An 18,435-nucleotide genomic window follows, 5' to 3' on the forward strand; every position below is an offset into this window, starting at 1 on the left:
AGCATGACATGTAGCTGTAGAGCGGACCGGAGATTGTCTCATGTGCGAAAGCACCTGCAAAGGGAAGGAGCGTTGGGGCAAGGAAAAGCAACATGCGAGTGTGGGGGAAGAATGGTTCTCCATTAATCTTTGTGGTCCATGTCCAAAAAATGGGGAGTTGGACAACTGGTCGCTGGCTACCTATTCTCTTTGGAATTGGAGAAATAGTGATATACATGAAGAGGAGTTTGTTCGACCAAGTGCGAGTTGAAGTGACGAGGACATGTGAGAACGGGGGCGCGGCAATGTGCCATCAATGCGCCAAACAAGAAGAACAAAAGTTTGGAGTGTGGAAAGCCCCATAGGGACCGGATAAAGTGCAAGTGGAGCCCAATAGAAAGAAGAACAAGGGGGGGGGGTGGGACAAGAGGGGCGCAAGGGAAGGCAAGGAAGCCCGTGTCGACCCTGAAGCAAAAAAAGCGACACGAAGGCCTAGGGGCGGAGTTGGGGGCGCGGCGAACGACTAAGGGCGGCCCCCGACCCGAGGCAGCACAAGGGAATATTGTCGCCTCATTGAGGAAAAAAAACCCTCGGCGAAGGAAGGAGAGGTGTCATCGGGAGAAGCAACAAAGCGCGATTGGATGCTAGGGGCAACTTTCCCTTATATCCATGGGCTCCCCGACCCGATGGGTTAGAAGGATTCTCATGTGGATAGAGAGTCTTGTTTAAGTTAAGTTCTCTGTTTGTTCCTTTGGGTTGTTTAGCCCCGTCTTTGTACCGGAAAAAAAAAAATGAACATTAAATCTAAAAAAAAAAGACACTATTGAGAAAACACCTTTAAATAAATAATCCAAATTCATGTTGTAGAGGGGGGACGAGGATTTTATCCGCTCCGGTTCTGATGCTGCTGTTTCCTGCAATTCATCCTTAGATTAATCACAAGTGTATTATGCTGATCTAATGATTAATAATTTATCATCTATTATAATGTTTTTTTTTATTTATTTCTCATTTAACCCTAACCCATTTAACCCATCATCTTCTCTCAAAAGTTCAAAACCTAACTTCCGTCTCTCCTTGGCTTTGGCTCCGGTAAGGGCACCGTCTCTCCTTGGCTTCGCCTCCAACAAGGGCACCATCTTTCCTTGGCTTCACCTCCGGCAAGGGCATGTCTCATACTCGTACGGAACATGACGGTTTTGTCACCAACGCCGTTGACGGAATCAGCTCTCCCTAGCATGTCTCCAATCTTCTCCTCCCCAGAAAACAACTCCAACGGGATTTGTTTCTCATCAGTTCGGTTTCTTCCAACTCATGGATCACTCAATCCTCTCTCAACTAAACTCTTGAAGTGGAAAATAAATTTCATGTTTTTCCATTTGTTTTTTCACTTACCAGAGAACTGACAAGAGGAAGATAACCAAATTATTTCATCTCGGGTCCAAATGAACAGGGGTTCTGATTTTATGGTGTAATGATTTAGACGAAATTCGTTGTAACTATAAATTTCTGGATCCAAATGAACAAGGGTTCTGTGGATTGAGATCAACAACAGAAAAAAATGGGTGGAATCAATACGGTAAAATCTTTTGTGTGGGTTGCCACGAAAAAAGCAGAAGGGCTTTTCTTTTTTGGGTTGAAGACGATGGAAATGGGGTCTCAATGTTGGCTTTGTGTATTTCCGAAGGTGTTGCAGGGAACAAACGTCGGAGCTAACAAGGAAGCCAGCAGAAACTTGGGTTTTCAAAAAGTCGATGAGAGAAAAAATGGTTAAGGGATTAAAAATTATTGTGTGTTAGATCAGCATAATCCACTTGTCATTAATCTAAGGGTGAACTGCAAGAAACAACAGGACGTCAGAACCGTAGTGGATAAAATGTGTAATTTTGTTGTCATATACTCATAATCAACCCAATCACAAAGAATGTGTGCCCTTGGAATGGAAAGGAAATAAGATTGAAGGTGGGAGGCCTCATGATATCCGAAATTAATCATGAGATTTCAATCTCGACTTTTGAATTTCAATGATCGAGATTGAAGCAACGGACCAAAGTGAATCATTGCCTTATGGGCCTCAAACAAATGTTCTACTTGCATGAAAATAATAATAATAATAATAATAAAATCCTATAAGATAATTGGATCGGTTCGCTTGAGCTGATTTTAATCCGCTCTTAGGATCGAAATTTTGAATCATATAACTCAATGAGGCTCAGAACAAATTACCATTATCATGCTCGATTCCGAATTGTCTCCCCTAAGGGCCACATAATTAGGATGATATATATATATATATATTTTTAATGTTTCATTATTTTTTTACTTTTGGGCCCTACATTGTTTGTGGTTTAGATTGAACTACTCTATGCCCAGGTTTATCATATCGATCATGTGATTTTAAGAGACATATCGTCATGTATTGAGTATTGTATCGCTCTCACTAATGTATTTCAGTGTAATTCAATAGATAGACGTATCAAGATGTATCATATTGGTTGGGTCAAATATGGATACGTATCGGCTATTATCATAAGTATTGTGAGATACTTTAAACCTTGCTCTGTCCTCTCCCAACAGAAGTTGAAACACGTGTCCGAGAGAAAGCTTGAAATCGTGGCCTCTTAACACCCGTTCATCAGTGGGTTCCCGCGAGACAAACTTGGTGTCGTTTGGGGAAAGAACGAATTTGAAAATTCCCGCAGGTGACGTTAATGCATTCTTCTTCATTACCTAACGGAATTCGCCCATTACGCAAGTTTTGACCGTTAGTTGCGGTGGGGATTGGAATCTGGTTCTTTTAATCCAGGCCAGTAATGTGGAACAAATCTGTATCTCCTAATATCGATTTCTAACTGTTCTTGCATCGACTAATTTTTTATCTCTTTTTCGGATGAATGGCATCTTGAATTGTATTACCAGAAATCTACTGGTAATTCGAACAAAAGAAAACCAAGTGCGGCACGCAGGTTTTGGATTAATGGATTTAGGTCCAGGGGAGGTGTCAAAATGTCATTTATTCAAAGGAGATGCTTTGGATTTTGCTTGTCTGAACTTTTAATCATATTAATCAATGGACATCTACCTAACCCAGAATAGTATTTTTGAAGCGACTTGTAGATTTTACTCACTCTTTAGTGATCCGTGAGGGAATTAGAAGTTCTTTCCCATTCCATTTTCAAACCGACAAAGGATTTTGTCATACACCAAAGAATTCATAACCCAAAGACTGGAAAGAAGGTTTGCATGATTGCAGGTTAGGGGTGAAAGTTGGTGGGAAATCAAAATCAAATTTAAAAAGAAAAGGAAGTTTTTAATGGAATTTTTGTAAAGATAGTTGAAATATTTAAGATACAGACGTACATTTTGATGGGGTGATCTCAACAATGCGGTTTGAGGTGGTTTTTGGGCAGGTTTAACAGTTTCGAGCTGAAAAAATCCAATCCAAACATAACCCATTTGCAAAATAATGGTTTTAATTCAGCGGTTTGGGTTCGAGTTGACTAACTGTTTGAGCTAACAATTTGGACCCAGGTGAACTAATGGTTTGGGCCAACTGTTTATGGTATGCAAGAAATAAAATACGTCATAATTTTGCTTCTGTTTCACCTCTCTTAATCTTGAACCAGTCAAAATATTGGTTTTCCATTTTAGATAACATTCCAAGTGAATTTCCATGTTGCTTGGAGATAACAGATATTTGACTTACAAGAGTGTGGGTGTAATTTAGAAGCAATCTATAAGTTCATCAACAGAACATTAAATCTAGGATCAAAACTGTTGATCAACTTCAATTAAGCAGATCTACTACCTGGCCTTCAAGACAAACATGGACTCTTCAGGAACTACCAATTCTGGCCTTCAAGACAAACATGGACTCTTCAGGAACTACCAATTCTGATAGAGTTAGCAACATCGACAAAAATGTCGGAATATAAACTTTTCCCAAACCCAGTGCTCCAGATGTTTTTTGAGGGGTATGCCAGTATGGCAACCACCTTATAGGATAACTGTAATAGAACAATTCACAGTATCTGTAACTGTTATCAACCGTAACATAAATGCAATTTTTCTTTTTCCTATAAAAAAAAAAATCAATTAATATTTGGTTAGTTGTTTGTCCATTACGGCTTGAATTTTGCAACTAGAAGCAGACTAAATAAATTAGCCTTTTTTATAGTTTGAGTTCAATTGGGGGTTTGTACATGGATTAATTTCTCAAAAGTGCTCTATTTTATTAACCACATACAACTTCACGAGGGCCTATTTGGTTACATGAATCCAGAGATTTCAGGTCTATGGATTCATGAATGTGAGATTTATAACCGTTTGGTTGTGAAAATCCCTGGATTCATGAAATATAAAGATTCATCTTTTTACACTAAAAACGTGAATCTGTAGATTTTTGGGTATGGAGTAAAATCCACCCCGACTATAAAAGTGCTAAACATTTTCGCATTCATAAAAATCAAATCGACTAAATAATTTTCAGGATGAAATGATAAATCCACGATTCCGAATAACCCAAACAGTTAATTTTAAGAATTATGACTATGCAGATTTAAAATCTCTAGATTTGAAATCTACAAACTCATGTAACCAAACAGACCCTAAGAGAATGTCTAAAGAGTAAGTCTTAACGGGTTACAAAAAGTCTTAATGGGTTGTGGTTCAGTTTCGGGCTGGTTTGGACCATTCGGTTCCGGCTAGTAGGCTGGTCCAAACCAAAATGTTATGATGGGTTATAACTTTATCCAAAATAAATTAGAAGTCTAAAGAGTAAGTCTTAAAGGGTTACAACGGGTTACAGTTCGGTTTAGGGCTGGTTTGAACCATTTGGTTTGGGCTAGCGGGCTGCACATGGGCTGGTCCAAACCAGCCCAAAACCGTTCTGGTTTTGCTGCTTCAGCCAAACGTAGTGCATTAAGGTTCAGGCTAGGCGTGTTTAGGCTATAATGAGTAGATTCACTTCGATTTCAACGGTGTTAATGCTTCGGTGCTCATGCATATATTATGTTTCAGTGATAAAGGTTTCCATTCTCCATTTAAAAAAAATTAAGAGTATTTCATATTTAATTTAATTTTACCTTCCTAAGAAAGTTTAGGAAAACTCGGTGATGATACCAACTGCATTCCATGCATGCATGAAGCAAACTATAATTGATTTATGTGTTTATCCCTCTTCTTAATTTTTTTTTTAAGGTTCTCTCTTATTTTCTTGGAATTCAAACATAATTTCAATGGACAACACCGTGAACAAGCATGCACGATATTGTGACAATGAAACAAAACAATGTTTCTCCGCAGAGTTCATGCGACTAACCCCAAATCGTTTTACGATTCATTATTAAATTTTGACTTTCTTTCGCATACATCTTCTATGAAAGAAATCAAAATTCGTTACTACAATAACAATGCATGACAAATCATTCAAGTAACCCACATAACATCCAAAGAATTTCATTTGAACAATAACCATACATGACAAAACATTCAATTTAATCTATAAAAACATATACTGTAAATTTGTAATTATTACAAAGTTCAATTTTTATGTTTGTAAGTTTTCCCTTCCTTTTCCTTTAAATCCCTGCAGCCAAAGAGAATCCATACAAACTTTACAATGAAACAAACGTATACCCAAGATGCCATACATAGACAAAAAAAAAAATGCTCCCTAAACACCATTACAACTAGTCAAAAGATCAATTGCACCTGCCTCATCACGCATGTTCTCCTGTGAAAAACGAATTTTAATTTGTAAGAATGTTCTACATTTTTCTTTCTCTCTGCTCCATCCATTTGTGTTTCTGGATAAATAATTTCATAGACAAGCATTGACTAAGTAGGAAGTATCATCCCCCAAAACTAATGAACTGATGCAGAGTTGAAAGCCGACTGGGAGAAAAAAATTGGTTTCTCTCTTCTTTGAACTGTTTCTATTAGTGTATCCAACCCAGTGTGGATCAATCAATCCTCCCTTCTTTGTTCAACCGTCTTGAAGCAAGACCTTTGGATGAAACGCTTGGCGTGACAGGTTTTGATGCTGTGATGGTTGCCTCCTCATCATCCCAATTGTCATCCCAACTGTTATCCCATCCATCAGTTTCTTCTGGGACAGTCCTTCCCCCACCTGAAATTGGGAGCTCAGTCTCCAGCTTTTGGTACTTAGGACCTTCACTAGGGAGATGCCTACGACGGAATCTGATAAACACACAAGCTGAAGCTAGTAGTAGAAGTAATACAGCAAATGATATGTATACCACGGAAGGTGCCTGTGTAAGAAGTCTAGCGTATTTGGAGATGAAGGAATGATCAATTTTTGTCACCAAATTATGAGAGGCCAAGTCTCTAAAGTTGAGGATGCAGTCACCACTCCCAGCTGTTAAAGTGATTGATGTGTCATTAATTCCATCCGCTATGACAACTTTCACCTGGAATTTACAACATTGAAACAGTTTTCTCTTCCGTTAATAATTATGGGTGGGTTGACCAGAAAAATGAGAAACCAGGCGTGTTCTTATGCATGCACCTACAGTTTTACTAATCCAGCCTGTTATTCTAGGTGTCTCTAGGGTTTGAGAGGGAATGCAAATTGGTTGGCCAAACTTCAACTGGCTACCCAAATAAATAATATATTCCAAAAGACAGTCTAGCGCCATGTTAAGGACAATTACTCAGCCACAAATATGCAGTGCTATTAGCTCTTCAGACAGATATAAGTCACTTTTACACAGAACAAATGATACCAGATAACATACAACTGCTCCATTCCAAGCCAGAGACCACATCCTGTGAATGTACAAGGGTTGATTATTTCCTCTTAACATAAAATGGGAACAGGCAAACAAGGAGTGCACTGTGCACCATAGAACCAAGGGTTCCATGCTGTTAGATTAGATTAGTCTAATCATTAAGGCAGCAAGTATACAACATATGCATATTACGAACAAGGACGATAACCAAAGGCAACTCAGGAGAACACTTACAAAAGAATAGAAAATAACCTGACTGTAAGTGTATGATTACAAAACATCTCCACACTAAGATATGATGAAAGAAAGGAAGGCCAGCCTGGCTCTAACAGGACCTAGGCTTCCTTGATAAATTCCGGTGCAGGGAAATGAGAGACTCAACATCCGAAACAAGCAGTGCCCACAAATGATTCACAACTCCAGCTGCAAGTTGAGTTTTTTTTTTCTTTCTTTTTTTTTTCAAAAGAATGGCTTTTCACAGTTACACTTTGTTGCTTAACCAGAGTGGAGGAAATGGACCAACAATTCTGACACCCTACTCCCCTCCCCAGACAAAAAAACATAAGGAAAAAAAAAATTAATAATAAGAGTAAAAATCAAAAAAGGAGAACAGAATCAACTTCACATATCCGGTCAATTTAGCTAATAACCTACAATTCAATTATGAATGACCATCCTGGCTTTCCACACCCATGCATACAAAGCATGTAAGTTCAGTTACATATAAAGAATACAAGAAACTACTGTATGTATGTCTGACACAAAGAAAATGAAAGAAAGAATGAAAAATACCCTAAATGCAAAGGCATCATGAATTCAAATGTTGATCCTGTAATTTCATAACACTGGACTCATTATGTTCAGGACCTTGGCTCAACAGTAATGTAGTTCATTGGCCTAAGTGGTCATGGGTTCAAGTCACAAAACCCTTCCAGACCCATTACTGGAGACTTCTGCACTAGGCATGCCCTCTTTTTAATATGTTCTGCACCACAAAGACCTTGGTTTGAAGCAATCACTTGAACATAGACCATCACATATTAAGACACAGCAACACATCTAGCAACCAGAAAAGGCACCAACTTGGCCTTGAATTGGTTCAGTCTGGAATATGTATTTGTAATGAACATAGTTGTTAAGGTGTCGCCTAGGTGTCCAAGCACCTTCAGAGCTCCTCAAATTGGTGTCGCCTTATTTTCAGGCAATAAGGCGACTGCCTTGGGGTATGAGGCGTCGCCTCAAGCGCCTCGGACGCCTTATAGGCGTTTGCTTTTTTTTTTTTCTTTTCTTTTTTAAATCACATGAAATATGCCTAATCGAAGGCATATATTGAATTACTTATTAGATTCCAATTGTAAAGTATCTATTGTTTGAACCTATATGCATATTTATAATGATGCTACATGTCATCAAATGTTAAAATAAAAATAAATAAAAAAACAAAATCAAAAGAGAATAAGTTCTTGACTCGAGTCTCACACTCTCACTCTCACTCTCACTCTAATCCCTAATCTCTCTCTCTCTTCCTCTCTTCTTCTCTTCCATTCCCGCGACGACACTCTGGCAAGCAGCGGCCAGCGACAGGCAACTTCTTTCTCTTCCTTTATCCCCGTAATGTTTTATTTAGGACTTACTATGTATGGTTTGTAGTATGTTGGATGACTTGAGGTAGGCTAATATTAATTTTTTTATTATATAAGATATGATAGATTTATAATGAATTAGAGTGAATGAGATGGATACTAAAAATTTCACTTAATTCAACCGCCTCAAAAGCACCTTGGAGGGAGCCTTGTCGACTCATCGCTTCAACAAGCCTAAACTGCCTTGCATTGCCTCATCGTCATGACAACTATGGTAATGAATGTCAATAAGCTTCATAAAGATATATAGAGTCAAAATTTCTTTTTGTATTTTATTTTGTAAATGACTTACTGCTTTGTTTCCATGATTGATCAGATGAATTAAAGGAACGACAATATTAAAGCTGGCATATTGTTAACAACCAACATGACCTTGAACAGAATTCAATGGCAAACCAAAACTGCGTAGTCCCCAAATTAGATGGGAAGAGTTTTAATTTTGCATTGGTACCTTGCTGTTTTGATTCCCTTGGAGCTGAACAGCAGTTTTCTCCAGTTGAACAAAGTCAGCAGCAGAAATCTTTACATCAAGTAGGTCCTTTCCCTTGTTCTGTATCAAAAGGGAAAGATCTGGAGAGTCTGAAAAACAAAAACCACCAGTTAATACAAAATTTTAGTGCAACCCATCATAAAGATGGTGCTAGTCACCAAATGGAACATCCCAATAGTAGAAAATATCATAATGAACATGGGGGAGCCAAATAGTTTAACCTGAACGTGAAATAACATATAGAATACAAGAATCAAAATGTTTGCATTATGGGTATGAAATGAGTCCAAGTCCTCCATAAATTAGTATGAATTTTCCTCTTAAGCACATACAGGTTTATTCAGACAGATATAATTTCTCAATATGAATAACAATATTGCATGTTTTTGTTCACCATAAACATATTACTAGGAAGATGTTTCATTGAAAGTAAAAATTCTTCCGTTGTTTCTAGCAGTTTACATGCTTTCCAGAAATAGCCAGGGAAAATGTTATTTTTTCCTCCTTTGGTGTTTTTATGACCAAAAGACTAGGGTTAAAAAGGTTATGCATAATCACGGACATGCTTTTGTCACTGTCCAATTGTTTTAGTTCTAAAAATTCACCTACAGAATTAAAAATTTTCTAAAGTGAATCAGCAAGAAACTTTTGAAAAGGACTAGCATGACACCCCCAAAATGGTATGTTCAAACAACCAGGTATGCATGCATGCTAGACAACCATTGCAAGATGGCAGTGCTTTCATAGATAAGGTTACTAGCCAGAGTCTGTTTTGGTTTTTCATCTGTATGACAGAAAAAACTTTCAAATTAATGCACTTTCATTGGTTGTAGTCTTTGAAGTACTAACACTTATTGATCTGCCAAAAAGAACCCAAACCACATGGAGGTCCCGAAGTGTCGCACTTATTGGGCTTAGGTAAATTTATAACCAAAAAACACACATTTGTATGTAAGAACCATGCAGCATCCTAACCAGAAAAGGTAATCCACCGCATAGTTAATTCCTTGAAATCCTGTAACCCGCACCAAGGGTGCTAATACTCAAATATGCGCCCAGTGTGTTTCAAGCTTAACCATCCACTGTTGCATATAGACAAAGGTGAATATCACAATGGCCATATACAAACACAAATGAGTATCATACTAGTCTAGCCTAATGGTAATGTAGTTTAACTTCTTAAAATAAGACTTCTGCTAACTCTACACATGGATAGACATTCCTTTTACCAGCTGATCAAAATGACCCTTCTCTAACACCGGAAAAACGATGCCAAACAAGCAAAACTGTAGAAGCAGAAGCTCTAAGCTTCTCAAAACCAAGCCCTCATGAAAGTTAACAGAAAGAGAGTGCTTGGGGTACAGAGAATCAGTTGACTAACTCTTTATGCATATGTCCATTATATGTAGTGATCTCAAAGCAAACCAATGGAAGAGAAGTACTGACAGCTAAATTAGAAGGAACGTGGAAAGTTTTGAACTTAAGTTATGCAACTGGATACCATCTCCAGGAACTCTTAAACATGCAACTAATTGTTTCTTTGCATCAGTGCAGCGATTCGATGAATCACATTCTTCACCCCGAAAACCTTCCTTCCTTGATGGCTTTGAGGGAACTGCACCTCCTTCGGTGCTTTCGCCTTTAGGCAAGATTGGTATGTTCTGTGGCTGTCCACTCGGTCTCGCTTTCTTATCATGCCCCTTTACTTGAGATTCCTTGCTTAGAACCATCCTCTTCTTTTCCCATTTTAGGGCCCTCTTTCGAGTCCTGCTGCTTTGTCGAATCGCCAATCGTATGATTGTTCTTGTTTTTCCCTTGCAATTCTCCATCCTGTTCTTCACCCTTCTTCTCTTGACCAGTTTTCGTAGAATCAACGACGGAATCGGATCCATTTTTTGCCGGAACCAAGCTTTCTGTACTGTTGGAGGGCACGGAACTCTTCGGATCAACACCAGTACTCGAAGTTGTTGTATTTACCTAAGTCCAGAAGCTACAATCGATTAGGAACCAAGTCTATCTAGATAAATTTGACCCTACGAACCAAGGGAGGAGAAGGAAAACGGTTACTAACCTCTGTTTCAGCAAGAAAGCAATTAACAATGACGAAGAAAAATAAGAAACCTAGTGGAATTATGCCAATTCGCGCCATTTCTTTAAGATTTCAATCCTTTCAATAAATGAAAGCGTTGATTCCGGTCGCGATATTCAGCTGAGACCAGAGATCCAATCTATCCATGAGTAAAAAAATCGAGACAGTTGCAGATTCTTCACTCATATTACAACGAATTTGATCACCGCGAAGATTTGCCGCAATAAAACTTTGGAACACTCGTAACCGACTGCAAATCTAGGGTTTTCTTGATCAAAACACACAGTTGAACCGGCACTGAACTGTGATCAAATCGTCAAGCTGATAACTTGTAATACCCACAGAGATCGAACACTTCAATGTGATCTAAGCAGGGATTGGAGACTCGACAGTGGAGGGTCGCACGTCGTCAAAGCAAATTGTTTCGCGTTGCAAGAGAAAAAACGGCAAGTTTGCGACTTACTACTCAAGTTAACGAGTCCGGATCAGTTTTCCGTCCGGAAAAACAATGTGTTCTCTGAAATCTGAATATTTTCAATCGCACAATTAGGGTGGGACCCAGGGTTGGCTCCACTAAAGCTCGACTTTTAAATTTTTTATGTAAAGTAAAACGGTTGGTGTGATCCATGGAGATCATTTGGGGCGGATGATATGGGTTTGCTCCAATCAATTTTGGAAGGCGATTCCTGGGCATCAAGATGGGCTTGGAGCACTTAGTGTGCATGGGCTTGTCCAACATTTGCATAGAAGTGGACTGTGAAGAGCTAGTGCAAATCATTAGTAATCCTCCATATTTGGATTTTTTCCTTGTGTCTCCAATATTAGAGGATATTAGAGTGTTCCTTAATGGTTCGGATTCTTTTGTCATTGAATCCATCTCTAGAGCTGTTAATACTGGAGTAGATGCTCTAGCTAGGAAGGCCTCATCCTTGGCAAGTAGGATGATTTGATCGAATTCCATTACATGGCTCCTGGATCTTTGTAGTCGGGATGCTATTTGTCAGTCTTGCCCCCTTCAATAAATCCATTTTCTACCGAAAAACGGTAGACCTATTGCAGGGAAAGGTATCACCATATCAGACGACAACTTGCACAACATCAAGAGTGACCAGTGGGAAGATGGAAAATTTCAATATCTCTATGTCCAAAGAATAAGGCTACCTTTGTTTGCAAAGGTGGGCTGGGAAAAAAAAATGTGAACCCCATGTGTAATGGGGATGAGAGAGAAGAAAATGGGATCTTGTTTGGGTGCTGCACTGTTGTGCATTAAATGCGCAGGACCATCAAGCCCCACACAATGGGCCGTCGAATCGAAATATCGATCTTTGACCATTGAAATTCAACGATCAAGATTCAATTTCAACCGAGATTTTGGATCTGTAGGTTTGAAATCTCGGCTTGATAGTCACCCAAGCAATTTCCAAGGAAAGGGGAACGTGGTGGGTATGGCACCATTGGTCGTGACTCCGCTGGTGAAGTGCTTTTTGCTGTGGCGGGTGGCTGTGCATCATCAAATATCATTCGAATGGAACTTTTAGCAATCCATACCGAACTACATGCTGCTCTTATCCGAGGCTTCCCAAATGCTGAAATTCATAGTGATTTGATGCAAGCAATCTTACAAAATCTTCATCCAAGATTAGCCCTTTGGCGTGTTTGTGACCTTCTGGAAGGGATTTGGAACTTTCAGGATGGTTTCTCTAGTTGTGTTTTTATACACCATTTGAAGGAAGTGCATGTTGCTACGGACTTCTTAGCCGGATATATTTCCAGTGATTCTGAAATTGTTTTTTCTGCTGATGCTTTACTTAATCGTCTATGTGATATTTTGCAGAACGATAAAAATGGTCATAACTATTATAGGTTGTAAATTTTACTAAATTATTATCTAACACTATATAAAGCACATTTTTTACCAAAAATATTTTCCAAGGAAAGGAAATGATCTTGTGGAAATATCTTTGATGTGGTCATACTTTTTGTTTTTTCACACTTTTTTACAAAATTCTACATATTTTGTGGGGTTTCGAAAATGTATCGGGTGAAAAAAATTAGCATGCCACCTCACTAAAAAGCTTGTTTGTTTCTAGTTTTTCACATCAAGCAACCAAACAAATTACACTTTTAAGATTTAATGAAAATTTTTGTTTCTTTAACATTTTTGAAATTTTTTTTTTTTTTTTTGGGTTACCGGGGCAACCAAAACAACATCCTAGAGCACACTCTGGCAATCCTCTCTAAGGATGTTTGTCATTTCCTGCGGGAGATGCCACACCACCTTTATTCCAGCAAACAAATGCAGCCTAAGTGATGCCAAAATATTATCCAATTTTAAAATAAAATAAGAATTGTGTCATGAAATTCTAATGCCATCCCATATTTTGAGGTTTATTTTTTGGTTAAACCAAAACTGAGATGAGTTCAGGTTAAACAAAATAATTTGAGATGAATTTATATTATATTATGCAAGATATCTTAGATCTGAAAAGGTTCATTGGTTCTCCTTTTGATATGGGATTGGATATCATTTATTTTCTTCTTTATTTATTTATTTATTTTTTCATATGGTATTACACTATTGTTTTATAAAAAAAAAAGAAAAGAATACACTATTCTATTGTGGTAATAGTAAACAGATTTGATCGAATGCTACTTTATTATTAACATCTCTCAACTTCTAATGCATGATAATTGATTCCTTTTATTACCAAAAAAAAAAAAAAAATTGATTCCTTTGAATATAATTTCATAAGCTTGGGTTCTTTTGATAATCCATTATTCCAATAAAGAAATTCCTGTAATCTTTTTTACCTCTGAGTCCTCTCTTCATGTATGTTGGTAATTTTCTGATGAAAATGTTAATATTTACACGATACAATAAAGAACATAAGCAGTTGGAGGAAGAAAAAAAATTCACCTCCCTTTCCTCTTACTAAACTATGATTAGATTTTGTGCATGTTAGGTTGTACGAAGGAGCGTACATATTTTCATATTTCATATCTTATTCTAAAGCAATTTTAGAACTAGAAGTGAAAATCTTTTCTAATTTAAGATGGCTAGCATGTAAATGATTATTGCTTGTTTTTGTTTCTGTACATGCTTGAAGCTGCAACACCAGCATGAATGCAACATATATCATTAAGAGACATTCAACCTTGATTCCTATGAGCGCAACATATGTCATGCAACATATGTCATTAAAGGACATCCAACCTTGATGCTTGACGTAATCATTTATTTATTATATTATTATATATTCTAGCTACTCTTTGATTATATAAGTTAAATATATTACCTTTTTTATACTATTTTTCTTTTAAAATATTTTTAGTAAGTTTTAACCCCAAAAAAAAATAAATTTAGTAAGTTCCAATGTGATACAATCAGGTGCCTTTCTTATCTCCATGATTCTATTGGCCAAGAATGTGCTTCCTTGATACTATAATTGATTTGATAGAATAAGGAAGTTTTCCTTTAAAAAGAAAAAGGCAAGTCGAAGAAATCTATTATTGCAATGTAAATGAATTTCATTAATACGATATTACAATGTTTGAGATCATTGAACTATTAATTATGATTGTATGACGAATCTAACATAAAATGAATTAGTACGACTGCAATAAATTATCTTTTCATGAATTAATCATTTATCGGTCATTGAAAATAATTTACACTAATTGTATGCAGCATGCACTTCTATATGCTTTTGCTTATCATCTTTGGTTAATCATGAGCCTTTCAAGAGGTCAGATATTATTTATTCTCTTTTTTCAGTTTGCGAATATAATAATATATTTATAGTGACCATAATTTATTGATTTCATTTACTTATAAAGGATAAATAGAAATAATAATAATTTACTAATGTAGCAGTTAAATATGTCAAAATAAACACCAAATCAAATCATGAATGAAAGTCCTCACATATATATTATATATATTGCTTCAAAAAAAAAAAGAGGAAAAAAAAAAAGAAAAAGAAAAATGAAGAAGACATGTAATTTCCGACATCCCTTGACCCGGGAGAAAAAAGAGACCAATCCAACAACTAAAAAAATTTGATATTCATTACTACTACTATGCAAATTGTATAAACTATTTGAACTTCTTCCTAGTTCAAGAAGAAAAATCTTCTTGTACTAATATGAAAAAAGAAGAAGGTTTTTTTGTATAACAAATATTAAGAAACCACAATATTGCCACCAATTTACTATAACGGTATAACCAACTCTCAAACTATATATTCGAGGCAAATTTGTCATTTTATTGCATATGTATTATCACTTTAGTAGTTTTCGGTTTTTACACGTCGTTCTAAAGTCTATATGGGTAAGTTTAGTATATAAATTACACCTTCCCTGCATCTCAAACAAACTATATCATTCGTTTTTATTGATCAACCTAGCCATAAAAAACAGTAGCTCATGAGCTTAGGGGGGAGGGTTGAGGAAGATGTGTATAGATGAAAGGATTGACTTTAAGACTTTTTAATATTAAAATTCATGCATAAGAGTTTGTCGCCATCATGCAAAAAACACGACAACCGTAAAAGATGTTATAAGAAAAACATCCATTGGATGTTTCCTACTATATTCTTACCATGCGCGGATCTTCTTTACCCAATGGTCCAAATTTGAGTATCTTCGTATACCTTTTTGTGGAAATAGAGGCATGAGAAGACAAAGACAGTTCGCTTGGACGGAGAGGATCTGAATTCTTCTTACAAGAACACATCTAACTTTTTTAATTAATTATTTTATTTCACAAAAGTCAAACGTGTTGGACCAGGTTGAAATTATGAATAAGCCATTGGACTTATGTAAAGATATCATATCAGCCCTAGTCTTTGCCAAGAGAGGGAAGAGTGTTTTTCGTATTTTTTTTTAACAGGTATCTCGTGAATCAGAATTGGGAAGATTTCAAATTTCCATGCCCGTTACCAAAAATAAAAATTTCCATTTTCCATAACCTTCTCTCTCTCTCTCTCTCTCTCTCTCTCTCTTCTCTTTTTCTTCCTTCCTACCTATAAATAGCCTTCTTTGTCTGTTTTACGGTTCTTTTCTCTTTCTCTCTGCCTCATTTCTTCATATCTTTTTTTCTCTTTCTTTCTCTCTCGCACCTTGGTTCTGTTCCAGTTTTCCGAGCTTATTCTCGTTCTCAGGCTTCTCGGCGGACAAGTCTGAGGCACTGTAGAGTGAAGCCGCTGTGTTAACGATCAAATCGGTAACTTCTTCGCACATCTTTCTAAATCTTTGTTTTATAGTTTTGTTTCTTTATTGATAATCTGCTAGCTGTTCCATTCAATGTGATTTTAAAGTTCTAACGCATGAGAATTGATTAATTCCTTCATTCTAATCGATCTCTTGCTTATTTCATTTGGTTAACTTCGTCAATCTGTCCATTTTTATTCTAGTCTCTGCAATTGTTTCTGAATGCATGTTGTTGATTTTCCTGAGATAAACGTTAAGATTTAAACGACTTGGAAAAATATTGTTTTTCTCTCTCTCTCTCATTTCTCTCAACTGGAAACGATTTCGCTGGCGAAGTGAAAATCCAGCCATTGTAAGGCATTCTTAATCCGCCATTACCGTGGCTTGAATGTTTTCTATGTTCTCTGTTTTCAAACTCTTCTGCAGTTCAATGGAGAAACTCGCTACCTCTCATGCTCGTAAACCTTGAAAACGGTTATTTTCCCCTTCAGAAAAGAAGCTTAACCGACCCAACCTACAGCTCCAAACTCCAAAGACGAAAATAGCCTTTTGTTGTTTTTCTGTTTTTCATTTTATTTTTACTCTTTAATTATTCTCTCTGGATTTTCTGAGTCATCAAACCGAGTGGCCCTACGAGTATATTTGGAAATCCTGTGTTACACATCATCTGAACGTGGGTGTTTTAATTCACTTTCCCAAAAAAAAGAAAAAAAGATTTACTTAAATTCACAGAAAATAAAAAGGAAATCTTGTAATAAGGAATTGGAAAATTCTCATTAATTATTTAAAGAGTTCACATGAGCAGATCTGCTTCTACTTTACTTGACAAACAAGATTTCATTTTAGGGTTTTTGAGTTTATCTCAAAAATAGAGATTTGATCGTCCCTCTGCATGGGTTTTTCATATCTCGTGTTGAATGTTGATGGACTAGGTATGCATTTTCACTTTTTTTTCTTCTTTGTTTTCTAATTATTATATAAATAATTTATTAAATATTATTAATTGCATGAATAATATATAATAATTTATTAAATGTCCTTAAATGCATGAGTAATTTTTAAGATCTCATTAATTTCATGAGATATTAACTAGACAAATAAAACCAAGGGACAAAAGAAAGTAAGAAACAGCTACTTCTAATTAATATTTTGATTTTCACAGGGCATATGATATGAGCTTGTCGACTTACAAATCGTTCCTCATTTATAATGATAGTTGACAGTTTGTGACATAGAGATGTTTCCATTTAAGTATCATCGTACTTCTTGTCTTGTTCTTTGTCTTTTTAACAAAATTTATTACAATTTAATATAATATTATCAAATAGTGGGTTGGGTCACTTTTAGTCTGCGTTTCTTCTCGTATTAAGATTAGTTATTTGATTATCAATAGTTTTTTTTTATTAGTTTTTTGGTAAGAATTTTTTATTTGTTGGCTTAGTATGTTTTCTTTTTTCTTTTTACATTACAATAGTTGATTTGATAGAACCAATACTTTCAATGAACGAAAAGTAGGGCCTAAGGCAGTTGGGAGAGATGGTTTCATTTTATATGCACGTGTTATGGTCTGAAAGCTTATTAATTGACATGAATTTGATTCCTCTCCGCCCAGTCTACTCATACAGCCATATATCCACGTGTCCATGTTAAAACATGGCAAGCTCATATAGCCATATACTCACGTGTCCGCGTTAGGACATGGCAACCTAGGTCCCATACTCATGTGAGCGTGAGACACAACTGTATAAGCAGGTGGGTTGGGAGAACCTAGACCCAAATGATATTCATTACAAATATAGATACCCCTTATTACCTTTTCTTTACTCTCCTTTCAGCCGTCCTGGGTTAATTACTAAAAAAGATTAGATTAGATATGTTCAAATGAACCAGGACCATGCTACCTTAACCTTTGCATGATGATCAGTAAGCTTCTGTTCTTTTGTTCATTAATGGAAAGAGCAAATTATATTGGTTCATGTCACATTGATTTCTCAATTTCCGTTTGTGATGATAGACTTCATTGAAAATTTTCTGATACCTATTTTTCTTGGTGTACTTTAGTTTAATTGATCGAGTGAAAGCATCAACTAGAGAATTAAGCACGCATGCATCACTTCTAATTTAATAAAGCACATCTCTGATCAGTGCTTGGCTTCTGTTAACAAGAACGCGTAGCCCATTTTGTTTTTTGCTTTTACCATTTTGAGCTGATAAAGGTTGTATGAACAGGGATTATCAAAATTTGTGAAGAAGGTTAAGATTTTTCCGGAA

At 36.5% G+C, this 18,435-nt stretch overlaps 1 protein-coding gene across 1 annotated transcript; it reads right to left on the bottom strand.

The window, feature by feature from the left end:
• Positions 1 to 5,714: 5,714 nt before the first annotated feature.
• LOC149014140 (uncharacterized) lies at positions 5,715 to 11,465 on the bottom strand. The gene is made up of 4 exons (XM_089159336.1): positions 10,936 to 11,465; positions 10,366 to 10,841; positions 8,826 to 8,953; positions 5,715 to 6,410 (listed from the first exon to the last, which is right to left on the bottom strand). Exons 2-4 carry the CDS (start codon positions 10,754 to 10,756, stop codon positions 5,943 to 5,945), a joined length of 987 nt encoding a protein of 328 aa, XP_089015462.1. The 5' UTR covers positions 10,757 to 10,841; positions 10,936 to 11,465; the 3' UTR covers positions 5,715 to 5,942.
• Positions 11,466 to 18,435: the final 6,970 nt, after the last annotated feature.

Source organism: Hakea prostrata, chromosome 6 (genome assembly GCF_041222555.1).
Source record: "Hakea prostrata isolate BN-2017 chromosome 6, UWA_Hpros_2, whole genome shotgun sequence".
In the NCBI taxonomy this organism is placed as follows: domain Eukaryota; kingdom Viridiplantae; phylum Streptophyta; class Magnoliopsida; order Proteales; family Proteaceae; genus Hakea; species Hakea prostrata.

Bases quoted from the DNA above. Each gene is read 5' to 3' on its own strand.
- LOC149014140 (XM_089159336.1), bottom strand. From the start codon at position 10,756: ATGGATCCGATTCCGTCGTTGATTCTACGAAAACTGGTCAAGAGAAGA. The intron at 8,954-10,365 runs GTATCCAGTTGC...TTTGTTTTTCAG, and splicing joins TTTAAGAGTTCCTGGAGATG to ACTCTCCAGATCTTTCCCTT. The intron at 6,411-8,825 runs GTACCAATGCAA...TGTAAATTCCAG, and splicing joins AAGGGAATCAAAACAGCAAG to GTGAAAGTTGTCATAGCGGA.